We start from the raw sequence: 13887 nt of genomic DNA on the forward strand, positions 1-13887 counted from the left end.
GCACAGAAAACGCTGCGAATTCCATACCGCATCAGTGTGAACCAGGGCTTAGACTTCAACTGTAGGTTGTAGGTTGGAATTGATCATGTAAGAGGATTGACAGCTTTTCTTGGCTTCAGCTGTTCCTGGGTCAACTTTTTGGATTTGAAAGCATTTTACCAATAAGAAGATATTGTTCTACAATTCAGGGTCGACTGAGCCGTACAGCTTAACTGCCTGTGTATTTGTCCTGCCCAGCTCCCCCTGATACTTACCTGAGCCCGATCTCAATCTATTACCATGCATGAGAGCAGAGGCTCTCTCCGCTCTCTCGCATGAGTGCCCCCCATAGCAAGCATATGGGGCTACCCTGTGCAAAACCATTGCACAGAACAGGTATAAAATTTTTGTTACTTAAAAAAATATGGGTTTACAATCACTTTAATGGCTGTGTGCTGATATACTGATGCACTTGAGTGTACGACAGTGATATAAACACGAGTACAACGTACAGGCATGTGCAGAAAATAGGATAGCACCGCCATATACCGTACAAGAGTACAGCAGCGCACAATCATTCAAGTCATCTGGACTGATTGGACACAGAAAGCACCCCAGCAATTGTGCTGAACAGGCTTCGCTGTGTAAATGGTTTGGAAAGAACAGTCCATGCCATAATCCAAATATTCTGTTTTAAATGATTATACTTGTAAAGGCTGATTTATAAGAGATTTAGCCTGACTTTTCAGCTTGAGTGTCAGAGGTCAGAGGACATCCTGTCAACTACCTGACCTCAATAACTTCAAGCTTCAGTTTTGATATTGCTATCCATTCTTAGGAGTGGTGAAGCTATTGTGAGGGCAGGTAGTTGATAGGGTAGATTTCAAGTGACCTCTGACCCCTGACACTCAAGCTGCAGAGGCAGAAACAGGGTAAGTAATGCTAGGTAAGGGAAAAAATAGAACTCTTTTTAGACAGACCTAAACATTTTAATAATTCAATACTGAATATTCAGGTTCTATACCAGGTCAGGGCTGGTTCCCCTTAACCTGCACCTAAAGACCTTGGGAGAATTCTAGATCATTGTTTTCATGCAATGTAATTTTAAACAGTACTGCTTCCTAAAATTTAGCTATGCCTTCCAGAATGCTAAACTTTCCTAGGGATTTATTTATTCCAGGTACTTATATAGCACTATCAATTTACGCAGCGCTTTACATATATATTGTACATCCACATCAGTCCCTAACCCTCAAGGGGTGTACAATCTTAGGTCCGTAACTTACATTCATACATACACATACAAGGGACAATTTAGACAGGAGCCAATTATCCTACTATGATGTCTTTGGAGTGGAAACTGGAGTATCCAGAGGAAACCCACGCAGGCACAGGTAGAATATGCAAACTCCAGACAGGTGGTGCCGTGGTTGGGATTCAAACCGACGACCCGAGTACTGCCAGGCAGAAGTGCTAACCATTTAGCCACTGTGCTGCCCAATAAGGATATATGATACTGTGAGGAAAACAATCATACTTTGTGTATTATGTGTATTTTAGCACATGCATTTGAAACAAAATGAAGTACCAATCTTCTAGAAAATTTGTAAGGAAAACACATACCATATGCTTCAAAGCACATAAAAAAATACATACTAAAAGCACGTCTTTTTAGGCTAGGTTCACAGCTGTGCAGGTGGTGCCCCTGCGGATCCGCACAAAAATCTGTGCAGCTGCACCACTTGCACAGAGAAATGCGGACCCACGGGCGGGTGCCATTAGTTCTAATGGCACGCCGCCCGCACTGGAAGACGCAACTGTACTTGGAACCGAGGTTCCCATGTGGGCTGTGTTTTCGGAAGAAGTGCAGGGAGTTCTTCCCTGCGTGTCACGGGCACGGGAGTCCGTTCATATCAATGAGCTCTCGTGCCCGTGCAAAACGCGGCCCACACGGCCACATATATGTGAACCGGGGGGCGTAAAGTGTAAGTTCACCTTCTTTCAAAAAAATGAAAAGGTGAATAAACACACTACACCCTGCCCACCTGGTCCCCACTGCACTTACCTTGGTGAATGATGAGCTGTCACTGCCCACACAGCCAATGTAGTGGTCCTTGGATATGAAAGCCCTGCTGTTCTTCCTCTTCTTTTGGGATACATCATAATAATCCTGACCATTCAGAATAGCTGTGATCTGTGTTGACATCCCAACCACTCACAGAAGTGCAGTGCAGACCAGGGGGTGGGATGGGGACGTCGTGGTGTGTCTGTGGTGGCAAAGGAGTAGGATGCTTGTTAATTTACCTTTTTCATTTTTGTTGTGTTTTTTTGTTTTTGTTTTTTTTTAGAAAAGTTAAGCTTTCACTTTTAGGTGCAGAATAACTAAAAGGCCTTAATTCAGAATCATTATCAAGGACTTCTAAGCAGAAAGTACAAACTGAAATCAGCAAATATGGCTACTGCTTGTACATTTATCATAGAGCAAACTAGTAGCAATTAAAAATGTTCTATACTAACATAAGCATAACAAAGCTGACAGCATGTTATACATACAGGAAACATTGTTCCAAATAGACACCTCAATAGAAGGGCTGAAATTCCTAACTTTCCAGGAGAAAATACTGCTCAAGGTTCTTTTCAGTGCTGCTCACACATATGAAGGCTTAGGTGTTTATTTATCAGATTTCTGCAGTAAAGGTAATTCAGATTTTCCCCTTTAACAGGGACTATATGACTTTTACCTCTACATATGTTGACACTACATAAGGAACAGCACTTTCTCCACAAAATCTAGGTATGTCTGCCCTTCTATTTCTCATTTTTTCAGTGCCAGCTATGCTCTCAACAAAAGCTTTATATTGGAGCACTTTATAATACATATAACTTAGCAGGAAAATATCAGTATGTACAATTTCAGACGACTGAATATGTTTATGTGAGAGCTTGGTGATTTTATCGAACACACTGAATTAAAAGATCAAAATCGCTTGAAATATGTGACCAACATTAGTAACTAAAATGGTTTCAACAAGTCTGTACTTGTCCTGCCTGATTACCCCACCTGCTCAGATGTGTGTGCTTTTCTCCACTTGGATAAAGGAATGGTTAACTATTTAAGCCCCTGACACATTTTAACTATGGGCTTATTAATTGTGTCAATAATTCTGCTATTACTTCCAATACAGAAGAGATACATTATTGTTTTTTGTAGGCATACAGTGCTATCTACTGATTCTCCAAAAGTTGTTTAATATGCTCTAATTTTAAAGATAAATGTTTGTTTGACCAGCTATAATTTTACTTATAATTCTACTCTTGTTCCTTTTGTCAAAGGATAAAAATAGAGTCTCCAATCCATTCCATTATTTAATATATACATTTCATAAATTCATTCAGGGTGTTTTTTTAAAAAAAGGATGTGATTTATTTTTTTGTTTGTTTGTTTGTTTTCTACATATATGCCAAGAAAGCTTTGCTCTTCTTCCTCATCTTTCTTTAAAGTGTTACTAAACCCAGAACCCTGCATTCACTATATCTGGTCTCCCACAGTACACAGAACATGGAAATGAAATTATTTTAATAAATATAAACTGCTAAATACCTTTTCTCTTCAGCAGTTAGAGCAGTCTTTTGACTTCTATCAGTGTCCAGCAGAGCACATGTTAAAGCTTGTAGCAGGAGATTTCTTTCAGACAGTGCCCTTCTCATTTTCTGGCAGGTGGACGTCCAGCATCATCTAGCTCTTTCCTAGCACGTGAAAGACTTACCTAAAAGTGTTACTAAACCCAGGGCCCTGCATTCACTATATCTGGTCTCCCACAGTACACAGAACATGGAAATGCAATTATGTTAGTAAATATAAACTGCTAAATACCTTTTCTCATCAGCAGTTAGAGTAGTCTTGTGACTTCTATCAATGTCCAGCAGAGCACTGGTTAAAGCGTGTAGGAAGAGTTTTCATTTTTCTCTAGGAGGATGCAGAACCCCTGACCTCTGTCTGGACAGTGCTGATTGGCCCTGTGCTGATCACATGCACTCTCCTAAGAAAATAAAAAACCTCTCTAGCAATACACACTAAACTGAGCATGTGTAGAGTGTCTCTACAGGATGTCTTATCTGGAGGTAAGAGGGAGACACTAGAAGAAGGGGAGGATCAGAGAAGTCAGGATCAAACAACATTTTTTAACAATGCAGAGGATTAACCCCTTAGGTACCACAGTGAGTATAACAGGAATGCTTTACTGCATATACAGACTGATTTTACTGTTGTGGGTTTAGTAACACTTTAAGCCGGCCATAGATCGAATCTTGACCGGTTCAGATCGAATCTTGACCGGTATGGGTAGGCTGACTGTACCCAAGTTGATCGATTGCTAGCAGTAATCACAGTGTTCTCCCAGCAAGGACAGCTTCCCCCTCCACCAGAAGAATTCAATGGCTCCGCGGGAGGGATTCCCCGATCAATACTGACTGAACCAGTGGTTGCAGGAAAGACAATTGCACCATTTATGGCAAGCTTTAGGGCTTCCAGGACAGATCAGAGTGATTTTGATTGGTCATGTGACCACTTTGCCGAAATAGCTGTGATCTGTCTTGATGTCCCTAAGGAAGGAAGGTGGAGAAGAGTAAGGATTTCAAGTCCCAGGACTTATGCATCTCCTGCCTTGGCATTGACAGCTAATCACCCATGGAAGTGCAGTAGGGACTGGGGTGGAGGGTGTACACCTTTTCATATTTTGTGAACAAGGCGAGCTTACACTTTAAATGCAGAAGAGCGAATAGGCAATAAAAACAGTCATGTTTTTTTCAGTTTGACCAGCTATTAATTTAACACTGCTAGTATAGTTTTAAAATTATCAACTTTTTATTTTTGACCACTTCATCCAGGTGGACATCATATGATGCCCTGGGTTTTCAGTGGTTATACCGGATGATGCCTGCACCTGCAGGCATTGACTACATTACACAGAGAGAGAGAGAGAGAGAGAGAGAGAGCAACTGACATTGTTCTTCCCTCTCTATGACCCCAGGAACTAAAAGCGGCAAGGATTTTGTCACTTTCAGTTTTGGTTCTTTGTTTACCTGGCCATTAAAGGTGGGAGGAGATTAAAAAACAAAAGCTTTTAAAAACGACATTAAAACATATATAGAGACTCTTAGAGGTAGAGAAGAGAAGTTCGGGTGTGCTTGGTGTGATGATCGCGGCGTCAGATCCCAGCCCTTCTCACCAAACTCGTGACCGAAGGACGAGCCAATCTAAAACCACGCTGTCACGTGTGTAATAATGCCACGCCCATCTGCAACCTGCACAAAGATTTTCCACCTAATGGACCACAATCTGTGTATCTGCAGCCTGGGAGAAATTGTTACTGGGTCAGGTTAATTACACAATTAACCCTTCACACTGCCACCACCTCCTTTTTGTACAGAGAAAGAGGAAACTCGGCAATTACAGCAATAACACTATGATGGCTGAATAATCGTCTGTATACCACTGTCACCGCAGGCAGGTTATACAGAGGTTTAAACACACACAGTAGCGCTCTTCAGATGCAGGGTTTCTTAGTTTGCATTAAAGAGCTTTAGAAACAGTTCAACACTTTCAGAAAGTAAGATTTATTACTAAAAGGTCAAAAGGGTGCAATAAAAATATTTACAGAAAAACAATGTAGCCAATATATATATATATATATATATATATATATATATATATATATACAGAAAGCAATAGCACAGAAAAGAGATAACAGAAGTTTAGAGGGATAAAGTACTTGCCGTCAGCCTTGGTTTAAGCAGATCAGGTTTCAGAGCCAAAAGGATGCCTTAACTCCCAGAGTTAGTTCTGATGTTAAATGGAGAATCTTCAACTTTTTTCAACTCACCTTAGCTTTTTCTAGGAACTCATTAGGGTGTCTTCTTAAAGCAGGGAACCAATCGCCTCATTTGGGGAGGGGTGTTGGGGCAGAGACCCAAGCTAGAACCAAAAACTCTCCCAGTTGATGTCATGGTTCATAACTTATTCTCGGTGCATTTAGCAGCCAGGCCACTAGTAGAGTAATATGCAGACGCATCTGTTGAACGGTTAGATATGAAATATGACATACCTGCTTGGATGGTTAAAGAGATATAATTTTCTGCTCTCCTGTATATGCCAGCTGGGGGGTGTAATATATCAGGCGACTTGTATTAAAGTGAGCCGTCCGAATATGTGCTCCATGTTTATGTAATTATGTCCTATTTGAAGATATAAAATTATATGGAAAAGTGAGTTTTTAAATGTAAGTCTGTTTTTACGACTACCTGTAATGTCTTTGAAGCTCAGTGAGAGCTTGGTTTATGGTTTTCCGATCCCTTTTCCAGCAAGAGTCTCGCAGACATAGGGGCACCAGTTAGTAGGGTTTATAGCCATGATGCCCTCCCAATGAGTTTGCTGCCTGTGATCTCTGTCATCATCCAGACTACATGTCACTCAACAGAGAGGGAGGGGGGATATCGGAGGAATCTGATTTGGGAGAGAGATACAAGATGGAGGGGTTTGGAGCAAAATGGATGACCGCGTCCATCTCTGCGTGCATGATTGCTACACTTGGGTCTGCTGGACTATGTTCACATGCTCTTGGGAGTAACTGCTGGAGGAAATGCTTACATGTGGGGCATAAACTTTCTGGGCTGCATTTGCATACTCTGGTTGAGCGGTAATAGCACAAACACCCATGGATCTTCCGGGGACCTCTTTTCTCAGTTCCGGGGAGATACTTTTCTCAGTTCCTCCCCTATGTATTCACACCCTTCCCCCCCCCCCCCTTTTTTTTTTTTTTCTCCTATTTTTCCTGCCTGATGATGGAAACTGGTTGGCTATAGGCTTTATAAGATAATTGGTATGTCATAAAGTTTTCTAATTTTTGGCAGTTGAACTACCACTTTTAAACCGGTCTATTGTCTTCGAATAAACCTAGACCTTCAGCAACCTGCATGTAGGCAGGGCCACCATCAGGGAGGGACAGCTCATACACATGTAGGGAACCCGGGCATCCCGAGGAGCCACATGACAGGTCCCAGAAGCCGCCGGACCAATCACAAAGCGCAGCGCTTCTCGCTCATGCGCACTGGGAACCCGGCGTCAAGCCGAGCGCCCACACTACAGAAGTCGGGAAGACAGCGCGGCGCTGGATAGAGGAACAGGTAAGGTCCCACTGCAGAGCGGACACTAACCAAAGAACAACTCCGCGGAAGTAAGAGCGGGTACCTGTCAAATTCAGGTACCCACTCCCCCCCCTCCCCAAAGGTCAGCAGTCATCTCCTGTACTGTCCGCAGTCTCTGGTCATCTCCTGTACTGTCCGCAGTCTCTGGTCATCTCCTGTGCTGTCCGCAGTCTCTGGTCATCTCCTGTAGTATGTCCGAGGTCTCTGGTCATCTCCTGTAGTACATCCGCAGTCTCTGGTCATCTCCTGTACTATGTCCGCAGTCTCTGGTCATTTCCTGTACTATGTCCGCAGTCTCTGGTCATTTCCTGTACTATGTCCGCAGTCTCTGGTCATCTCCTGTACTATGTCCGCAGTCTCTGGTCATCTCCTGTACTATGTCCGCAGTCTCTGGCCATCTCTTGTACTATGTCCGCAGTCTCTGGTCATCTCCTGTACTATGTCCGCAGTCTCTGGTCATCTCCTGTACTATGTCCGCAGTCTCTGGTCATTTCCTGTACTATGTCCGCAGTCTCTGGTCATTTCCTGTACTATGTCCGCAGTCTCTGGTCATCTCCTGTACTATGTCCGCAGTCTCTGGTCATCTCCTGTACTATGTCCGCAGTCTCTGGCCATCTCTTGTACTATGTCCGCAGTCTCTGGTCATCTCCTGTACTGTATCCGCAGTCTCTGGTCATCTCCTGTACTATGTCCGCAGTCTCTGGTCATCTCTTGTACTATGTCCGCAGTCTATGGTAATCTCCTGTACTATATCCGCAGTCTCTGGCCATCTCTATGTCCGCAGTCTCTGGTCATCTCCTGTACTATGTCCGCAGTCTCTGGTCATCTCTTGTACTATGTCCGCAGTCTCTGGTCATTTCCTGTACTATGTCTGCAGTCCATTGGTTCAGAATATTTTTTTTCTTGTTTTCCTCCTCTAAAATCTAGGTGTCTTATGGTCAGGTGCATCTTATGGAGCGAAAGATACGGTAGTTCCATGAGAAGCAATACTGTGATATCAGATTTTACCTGTAGGTGGCCCTGTGAGATTTAATATGCCAACCACAGTGCAATGAGGCAAGTTTGTTAAGACTAATCATTTATTGTTACTAATTGGGAAAATAGAAGTGATGGACAGATTTAGAATGTACCTTTTTATTGTGAACTTCTTAGCCTTTTTAAACATTTAAAACTGAGAAAACTTTATTAGTAATATTAGCTAGAAACCCTCCTCTGATATTGGGTGCACTCCTTTTCTGAAGAGCATGACTTCAGCGTCTTTTGGGCCAAGTGTTGCACCCTAAACTAATCCCCACCCACTTGTGATACCTTTATCCAATAAGAACCCTTTCATGCCTAGTAAAGATGCTGTAATTTAAAGTATAGCTTCACCTTTAAAAAAAAATAGAAATTGCACATTTTGTGTAGGTTAAAAACTGCATTTATTAATTTTTTTTTTTCTTGGGAACCTGTAAAGCATTGCACCCACAATCATCAGAACGTGGGTGCATTGTCAGGCTCTTGCAGACTGTCAGTACACTGTTTGCCTATACCTATGGTACGGGCTGGCAATTACTGAAGTCCAGGAAGCTCAATGGACTACTAGAGTGCTCACCAGTTCATTGAGAACTACAAGACATCAGTCGCAATGGCTGACAGTACTTGTAGCCATTCATTCACAGAACTTGTGAGAGCGGGTGCGGGGAGATGGTCCCTTGTCTGCTGTCACAAAGAGGGTGTGGATTGGGGGGGTAAGGTGGTGAATGCTCAACATGTTACATGTTGCACCCTAAATATAGGTGTAATGTAACATGCTGTGACAGGTGAACTTATCCTTTAAAGTAAAACTAAGGGCAAAACTTTTTTTTTTATTGTGGATACAGTAAGGGAGGGATATAACCCTTATAATTTTTTTTTTTGCCGTATATGTCCCATTGGGGAGATTTCACTTTACTTCCTGTCTCATAGCTAAAACAGGAAGTGAATGGAAATCCCTCTAAAGTGAGGGAATCCCTAGTTGTTGCCATGGTCACCAGAACTAAAAAGAGCTTTTATTAAATATAAAAATGAAGGAACGCTATCATCGTTTAAACATTACAAAGAATATAACAGAATATGTGTAACGGAACAGGACCCAGACCGCACTTGGGTATTTCCGTTATACTCTCGCTTCCCTGTCCGAACACAGATTCCCAAACACCACCCTGACAATACAGGAAATAGACAGCACCAGACTCTCTTGACAGGAAGTCAACTGCTTTATTTTAACACAAACACAAAATATATACACAGGACAGGGAAATACAGCCAGGAACAGGAAACACATCATCAGGCCCTCCCATCAAACCAAGACACAGAACAATGGGATGCAGAACATGGCAGTGAACATTGACCAACCCCCACACCAATACACAAACAGTACATCCCATAATAGTTTGCTGGCCAGCAAGACACAATAGAACAGTGGGATGCAGCACTTGCCAGTGAACAATGGACAACCACATGGCAGTGAACAATGGACAACCACATGGCAGAGAACAATGAACAATCCCCACACCAATACACAATACTGGGATAGTCCCACCCTGTACCCCTAAACAGGCACAGGGTGGGTTAAACATAATGGTAATTTAGGGAGCTGAGACAGGGGTCTCCCCACCCCCAAAATCACTCCCATCACAATATGCAAAAAGGAAATAAAGGCCGCAAAAATTGAAAACGAACGATAGATTGCAAAAGATAGCAGGACCAACCCCCAAAAATTCTTCAAATATATTAATAGTAAAAAGGTCCAAGCATGTAGGCCCTTTACAAAATAATCTACAGTGGGTGACTGGGGACAAAGAGAAGGCAAATTTATTAAATACCTTCTTCAGCTCTTTTTGTATACAAAGGAGCATGGGGGAGCTCTTGTCCATAATGGGCATCGTATTGACACACCTTCAGATGATCCACATTGGCTCACAATTGATATGATCCAGAAATATTTAGACAGAATAAAGGTGAATAAAGCACCTGGACCAGATGGCATACACTCACGGGTCCTTAAAGAATTGAGCTCTGTCATTTCAAAGCCATTGTTTCTAATTTTTAGGGACTCTTTAATGATTGCCATAGTACCACTGGATTGGCGTAAGGCCAATGTGGTGCCAATATTAAAAAGGGGTCAAAATCTTTACCAAGTAATTATAGACCTGTTAGTTTAACTTCTATAGTTGGGAAGATACTGGAGAGTTTAATAAAAGGCCACATAGATGAGTTCTTGCTGGAAAAAAATATTTTAGGCAACAGACAGCATGGATTCATGAAAGACAGAAGTTGTTTAACAAATCTGATTTCTTTTTATGAGGGAGTGGGCAAAACCTTGGACAGAGGGGTGGCGGTGGACGTGGTATACTTGGATTTTGCAAAAGCGTTTAACACAGTTCCCCACACTCGGCTAATGTGTAAGGTAAAGTCTACGGGCTTGGAAAAATCTGTATGTAAATGGATAGAAAACTGGCTAAAAGATCGTATTCAGAGAGTAGTAGTTAATGATTCATACTCTGAATGGTCTAGGGTTGTCAGTGGTGTACCCCAGGGTTCAGTGTTGGGACTCTTACTTTTTAATATATTTATAAATGATACAGGGTCTGGGATTAAAAATCCCATTTCAGTCTTTGCAGATGACACCTAACTGCAGTGAAATAATGTCCTTACAGGATGTCTTCAACTTACAAGCCGACCTCAATGTACTGTTTAATTGGGCAACTATCTGGCAAATGAGGTTTAATGTTGATAAATGTAAGGTTATGCACTTGGGGACTAAGAATATACATGCATCATACATACTAGGGGGGTACAACTGGGGGAATCAATGGTCGAGAAGGATCTGGGATCTCTGGTAGATCACAAGCTTAATAATGGCATGCAATGCCAAGCTGCGGTTTCTAAAGCGAGCAAAATCTTCTCTTGTATTAAAAGAGGTATAGACTCCAGAGAGAGAGATATAATTTTACCCCTGTACAAATCATTAGTAACACCTCATCTGGAATATGCAGTTCAGTTTTGGCACTAATTCACAAAAATTCACTGGATACTAACATTTATAGGTGAAGTTGATCCAGGGAATATCCAATTACCGCTCGTGCGATCAGGAAGGAATTTTTTCCCATGCAGGAGCAAATTGGATTATGCTTTGCTGTTTTTTTTGCCTTCTTCTAGATCAACTGTTGGTATAGGATTATAACCTTTTTTTTTTTTTTTTTTTTTTTTTTTTTTTTAAATGATTGAACTGGATGGACTTTTGTCTTTTTTCATCCAGACTAACTATGTAACCCCTATGGTAGAAGGTACCAGAGTTGATTAGGCCTCCACGCCCCTCCCATGAAAAATAGATATCTGAGACCTGTCATATCTATGTCCATTTTGAAGCTAATTTCATGCTGGACAATAATTTGCATGGTACCAGACTGTAAATGGTAGGATTTCAATAATATGATTACTTATAATATTATTACTTATAAGAAACTGTATTTGGGATTTGTCAGGACTCTCTGACAGCTCTTGCTATAACATCAACCAAGGAACACCTAACCAGGCTTGAGAGAGCCATTGTACCATTTTTGCTTGATTAATTGGACTTTGCAACTTCTTTTTAATTCTCTGTTGCTTTATTGACTCTTTATTTCTTTGTAACACCTTTTTTTCTGTTAATATTTTATTTGCCCCATTTTGACCTTTTGATTGTGTTAAAACTATCCCTAAGACTTTTAATGCAAACAAAAAGAATTCTTGTCTTGAGTGCTACTGTATTACAAATCTCTGAACATACCTGTCTGCGGTGACAGTGCGTGTTGCAATCATTTATTCTAAAATCATAGTTGTTGCTAAGATTGTGAGTTTCCTCCTTCTTGGTAAAAAGGCGATGGTGGTGTTTAAAGGGTTAATTGCTTAATTAACGTAACCCAATGACAATTTCTCTCACGGTGCTGGTACCTTGATTGTGGTCCAGTGAGCTGGAAAATCTTTGTGCAAGGTGCAGCTGAGAGTGGCATTGTTACATAAGTGACAGCGCGGTGTGAGACTGGCTGGTCCTTTGTCACGAGTTGAGAAGGGCAAGGATCAGGCACCATGTTCATCACAGACACATGTTCGTTTACATCCGCCATCCAATAGAGAACAATGGATAGTCCGATCGGGTCCGCTTGAAAAATGGACAGGTGGACCTGATCGGTCCGCTCATGTGCAAGGGGCCTTACTGAGCACAACCCACTTTTTCCAAAGTGTTGCAATTGGAGTACAAAACTGCACCCAACACCATATCCCACCCTAAGGACTGTCATTCCTACTGACAGGAGGTAGCAGTGACAGTTCATTCAGGTATCCAACATGAGCTGACAAGTCCATACTGCCTGTGCATTTGTAGAAAAAATAAAATTTATTTTAAAAGATAATGTATACTGGATTTCATACATAACATTCTTTCTAAATTAATGGTATTTATAATGCCAGATAAATATCACATATTGCATGTTAATATTTAGCATTCTTGTTTTATATCAACAGGTGGCACTTTGGGCTACTTCTTGTATTTTGCAGACTGTCTTCTGCTGTAAAGCTTGTTTTACATATTGAAGTGGATAACCCATCAGCAGTGACTGTGCTCTTTATTTAGCTATCACATAGTGCTCTGGGGATACTCTGTCATGTTTTAAATATTTTTTGCATATCCAAGGTTGTGTATCGATGAAATACAGATGCAAGTCTGATTAAAAAAAATTATATTTGTCCAAAAATCCATTATGTTTTTCTTTGTTTTGTTTTTTTAAGTTGTTCCATATAAGACAGGCTGGGCTGTGCTTTGTGTGAGAAAATGAGGGGAAAAGGAAATGTGATCATTTGAGTCTGTCTGCAGTTATTAAATCAATCTGCATTTATTCAGAAACCACAAAGGTGGTCTAATTGGAAAATCTTTTAGAAATAGACAATACAGAGGTAAAAGGCAAAAATAATGTCTGTGAGTACTTTGATGTTTTTACTGTATTTTAACTGAAAATGTATTCAGAGGTGTAGCGACACTTTTATAATGTTTAAAGGGGCAATACGACAAAGCAACTCACATTTTGCTTTGATTTTATTTTATATGTAATATAATAAAACAGATTGAGATTGCTTGTTTTATTTTTTTTATATCAATTATCTAAATTGATGTAGTAACTGTGATTCATTCTCTGCAGCTCAGATTGGCATGGTGTTTGGCCAGAAGGTTTTGAGTTACGTCATTAACCTATGCCGGGGTCAGTACGATTTCTTGGAGCGCCTTTCTGAGTCATTGATACTCTACCTGCTGACTTTCTTGGACCTACAGGACATTGCTCAGCTTTCCCAGGTCTCTCATACATTCCAAAAGGTAAATGTTTTAGATGGCTGTACCTGCTGTCAGTTTATGAAATGATCAAACAAAACATCTCTTACAAAGCTTAACCACTTTTGGGCCACCCGCAATATACTGTGGACGAGCGGCAGCTAGAGGACCAGCGACGTACCTGCTGGTCCTTTGTCAACCCAGGGGGATACTACGCGCCCAAGGGGGTGCGCAACCCTACTCCCCCACATCTGCTGTGTCCACTGGACACACCAAAATGAAAATCCTGGTAATCTGGACCCGATGATCGCTGTGCGATTACATGATCAGAATGACAACAAAGCTTTTGTTCCTGTTGAGCTGTGATTGGTCCATAGCTC

The 13887-nt window shown here is 41.4% G+C and overlaps 1 protein-coding gene across 1 annotated transcript in view; it reads left to right on the forward strand.

The window, feature by feature from the left end:
* FBXO36 (F-box protein 36) overlaps window positions 1-13887 on the forward strand; it is a 64302-nt gene that overhangs the window by 31643 nt on the left and 18772 nt on the right. Inside the window, exon 3 of the mRNA XM_089683506.1 lies at window positions 13380-13552. Coding sequence (XP_089539632.1) covers window positions 13380-13552 — 173 coding nt within the window. The remainder of the gene's footprint in view (window positions 1-13379; window positions 13553-13887) is intronic.

This window comes from Staurois parvus, unplaced genomic scaffold, assembly GCF_062004578.1.
Source record: "Staurois parvus isolate SC_StPar_1 unplaced genomic scaffold, SC_StPar_1.0 ptg000312l, whole genome shotgun sequence".
Lineage (NCBI taxonomy): Eukaryota > Metazoa > Chordata > Amphibia > Anura > Ranidae > Staurois > Staurois parvus.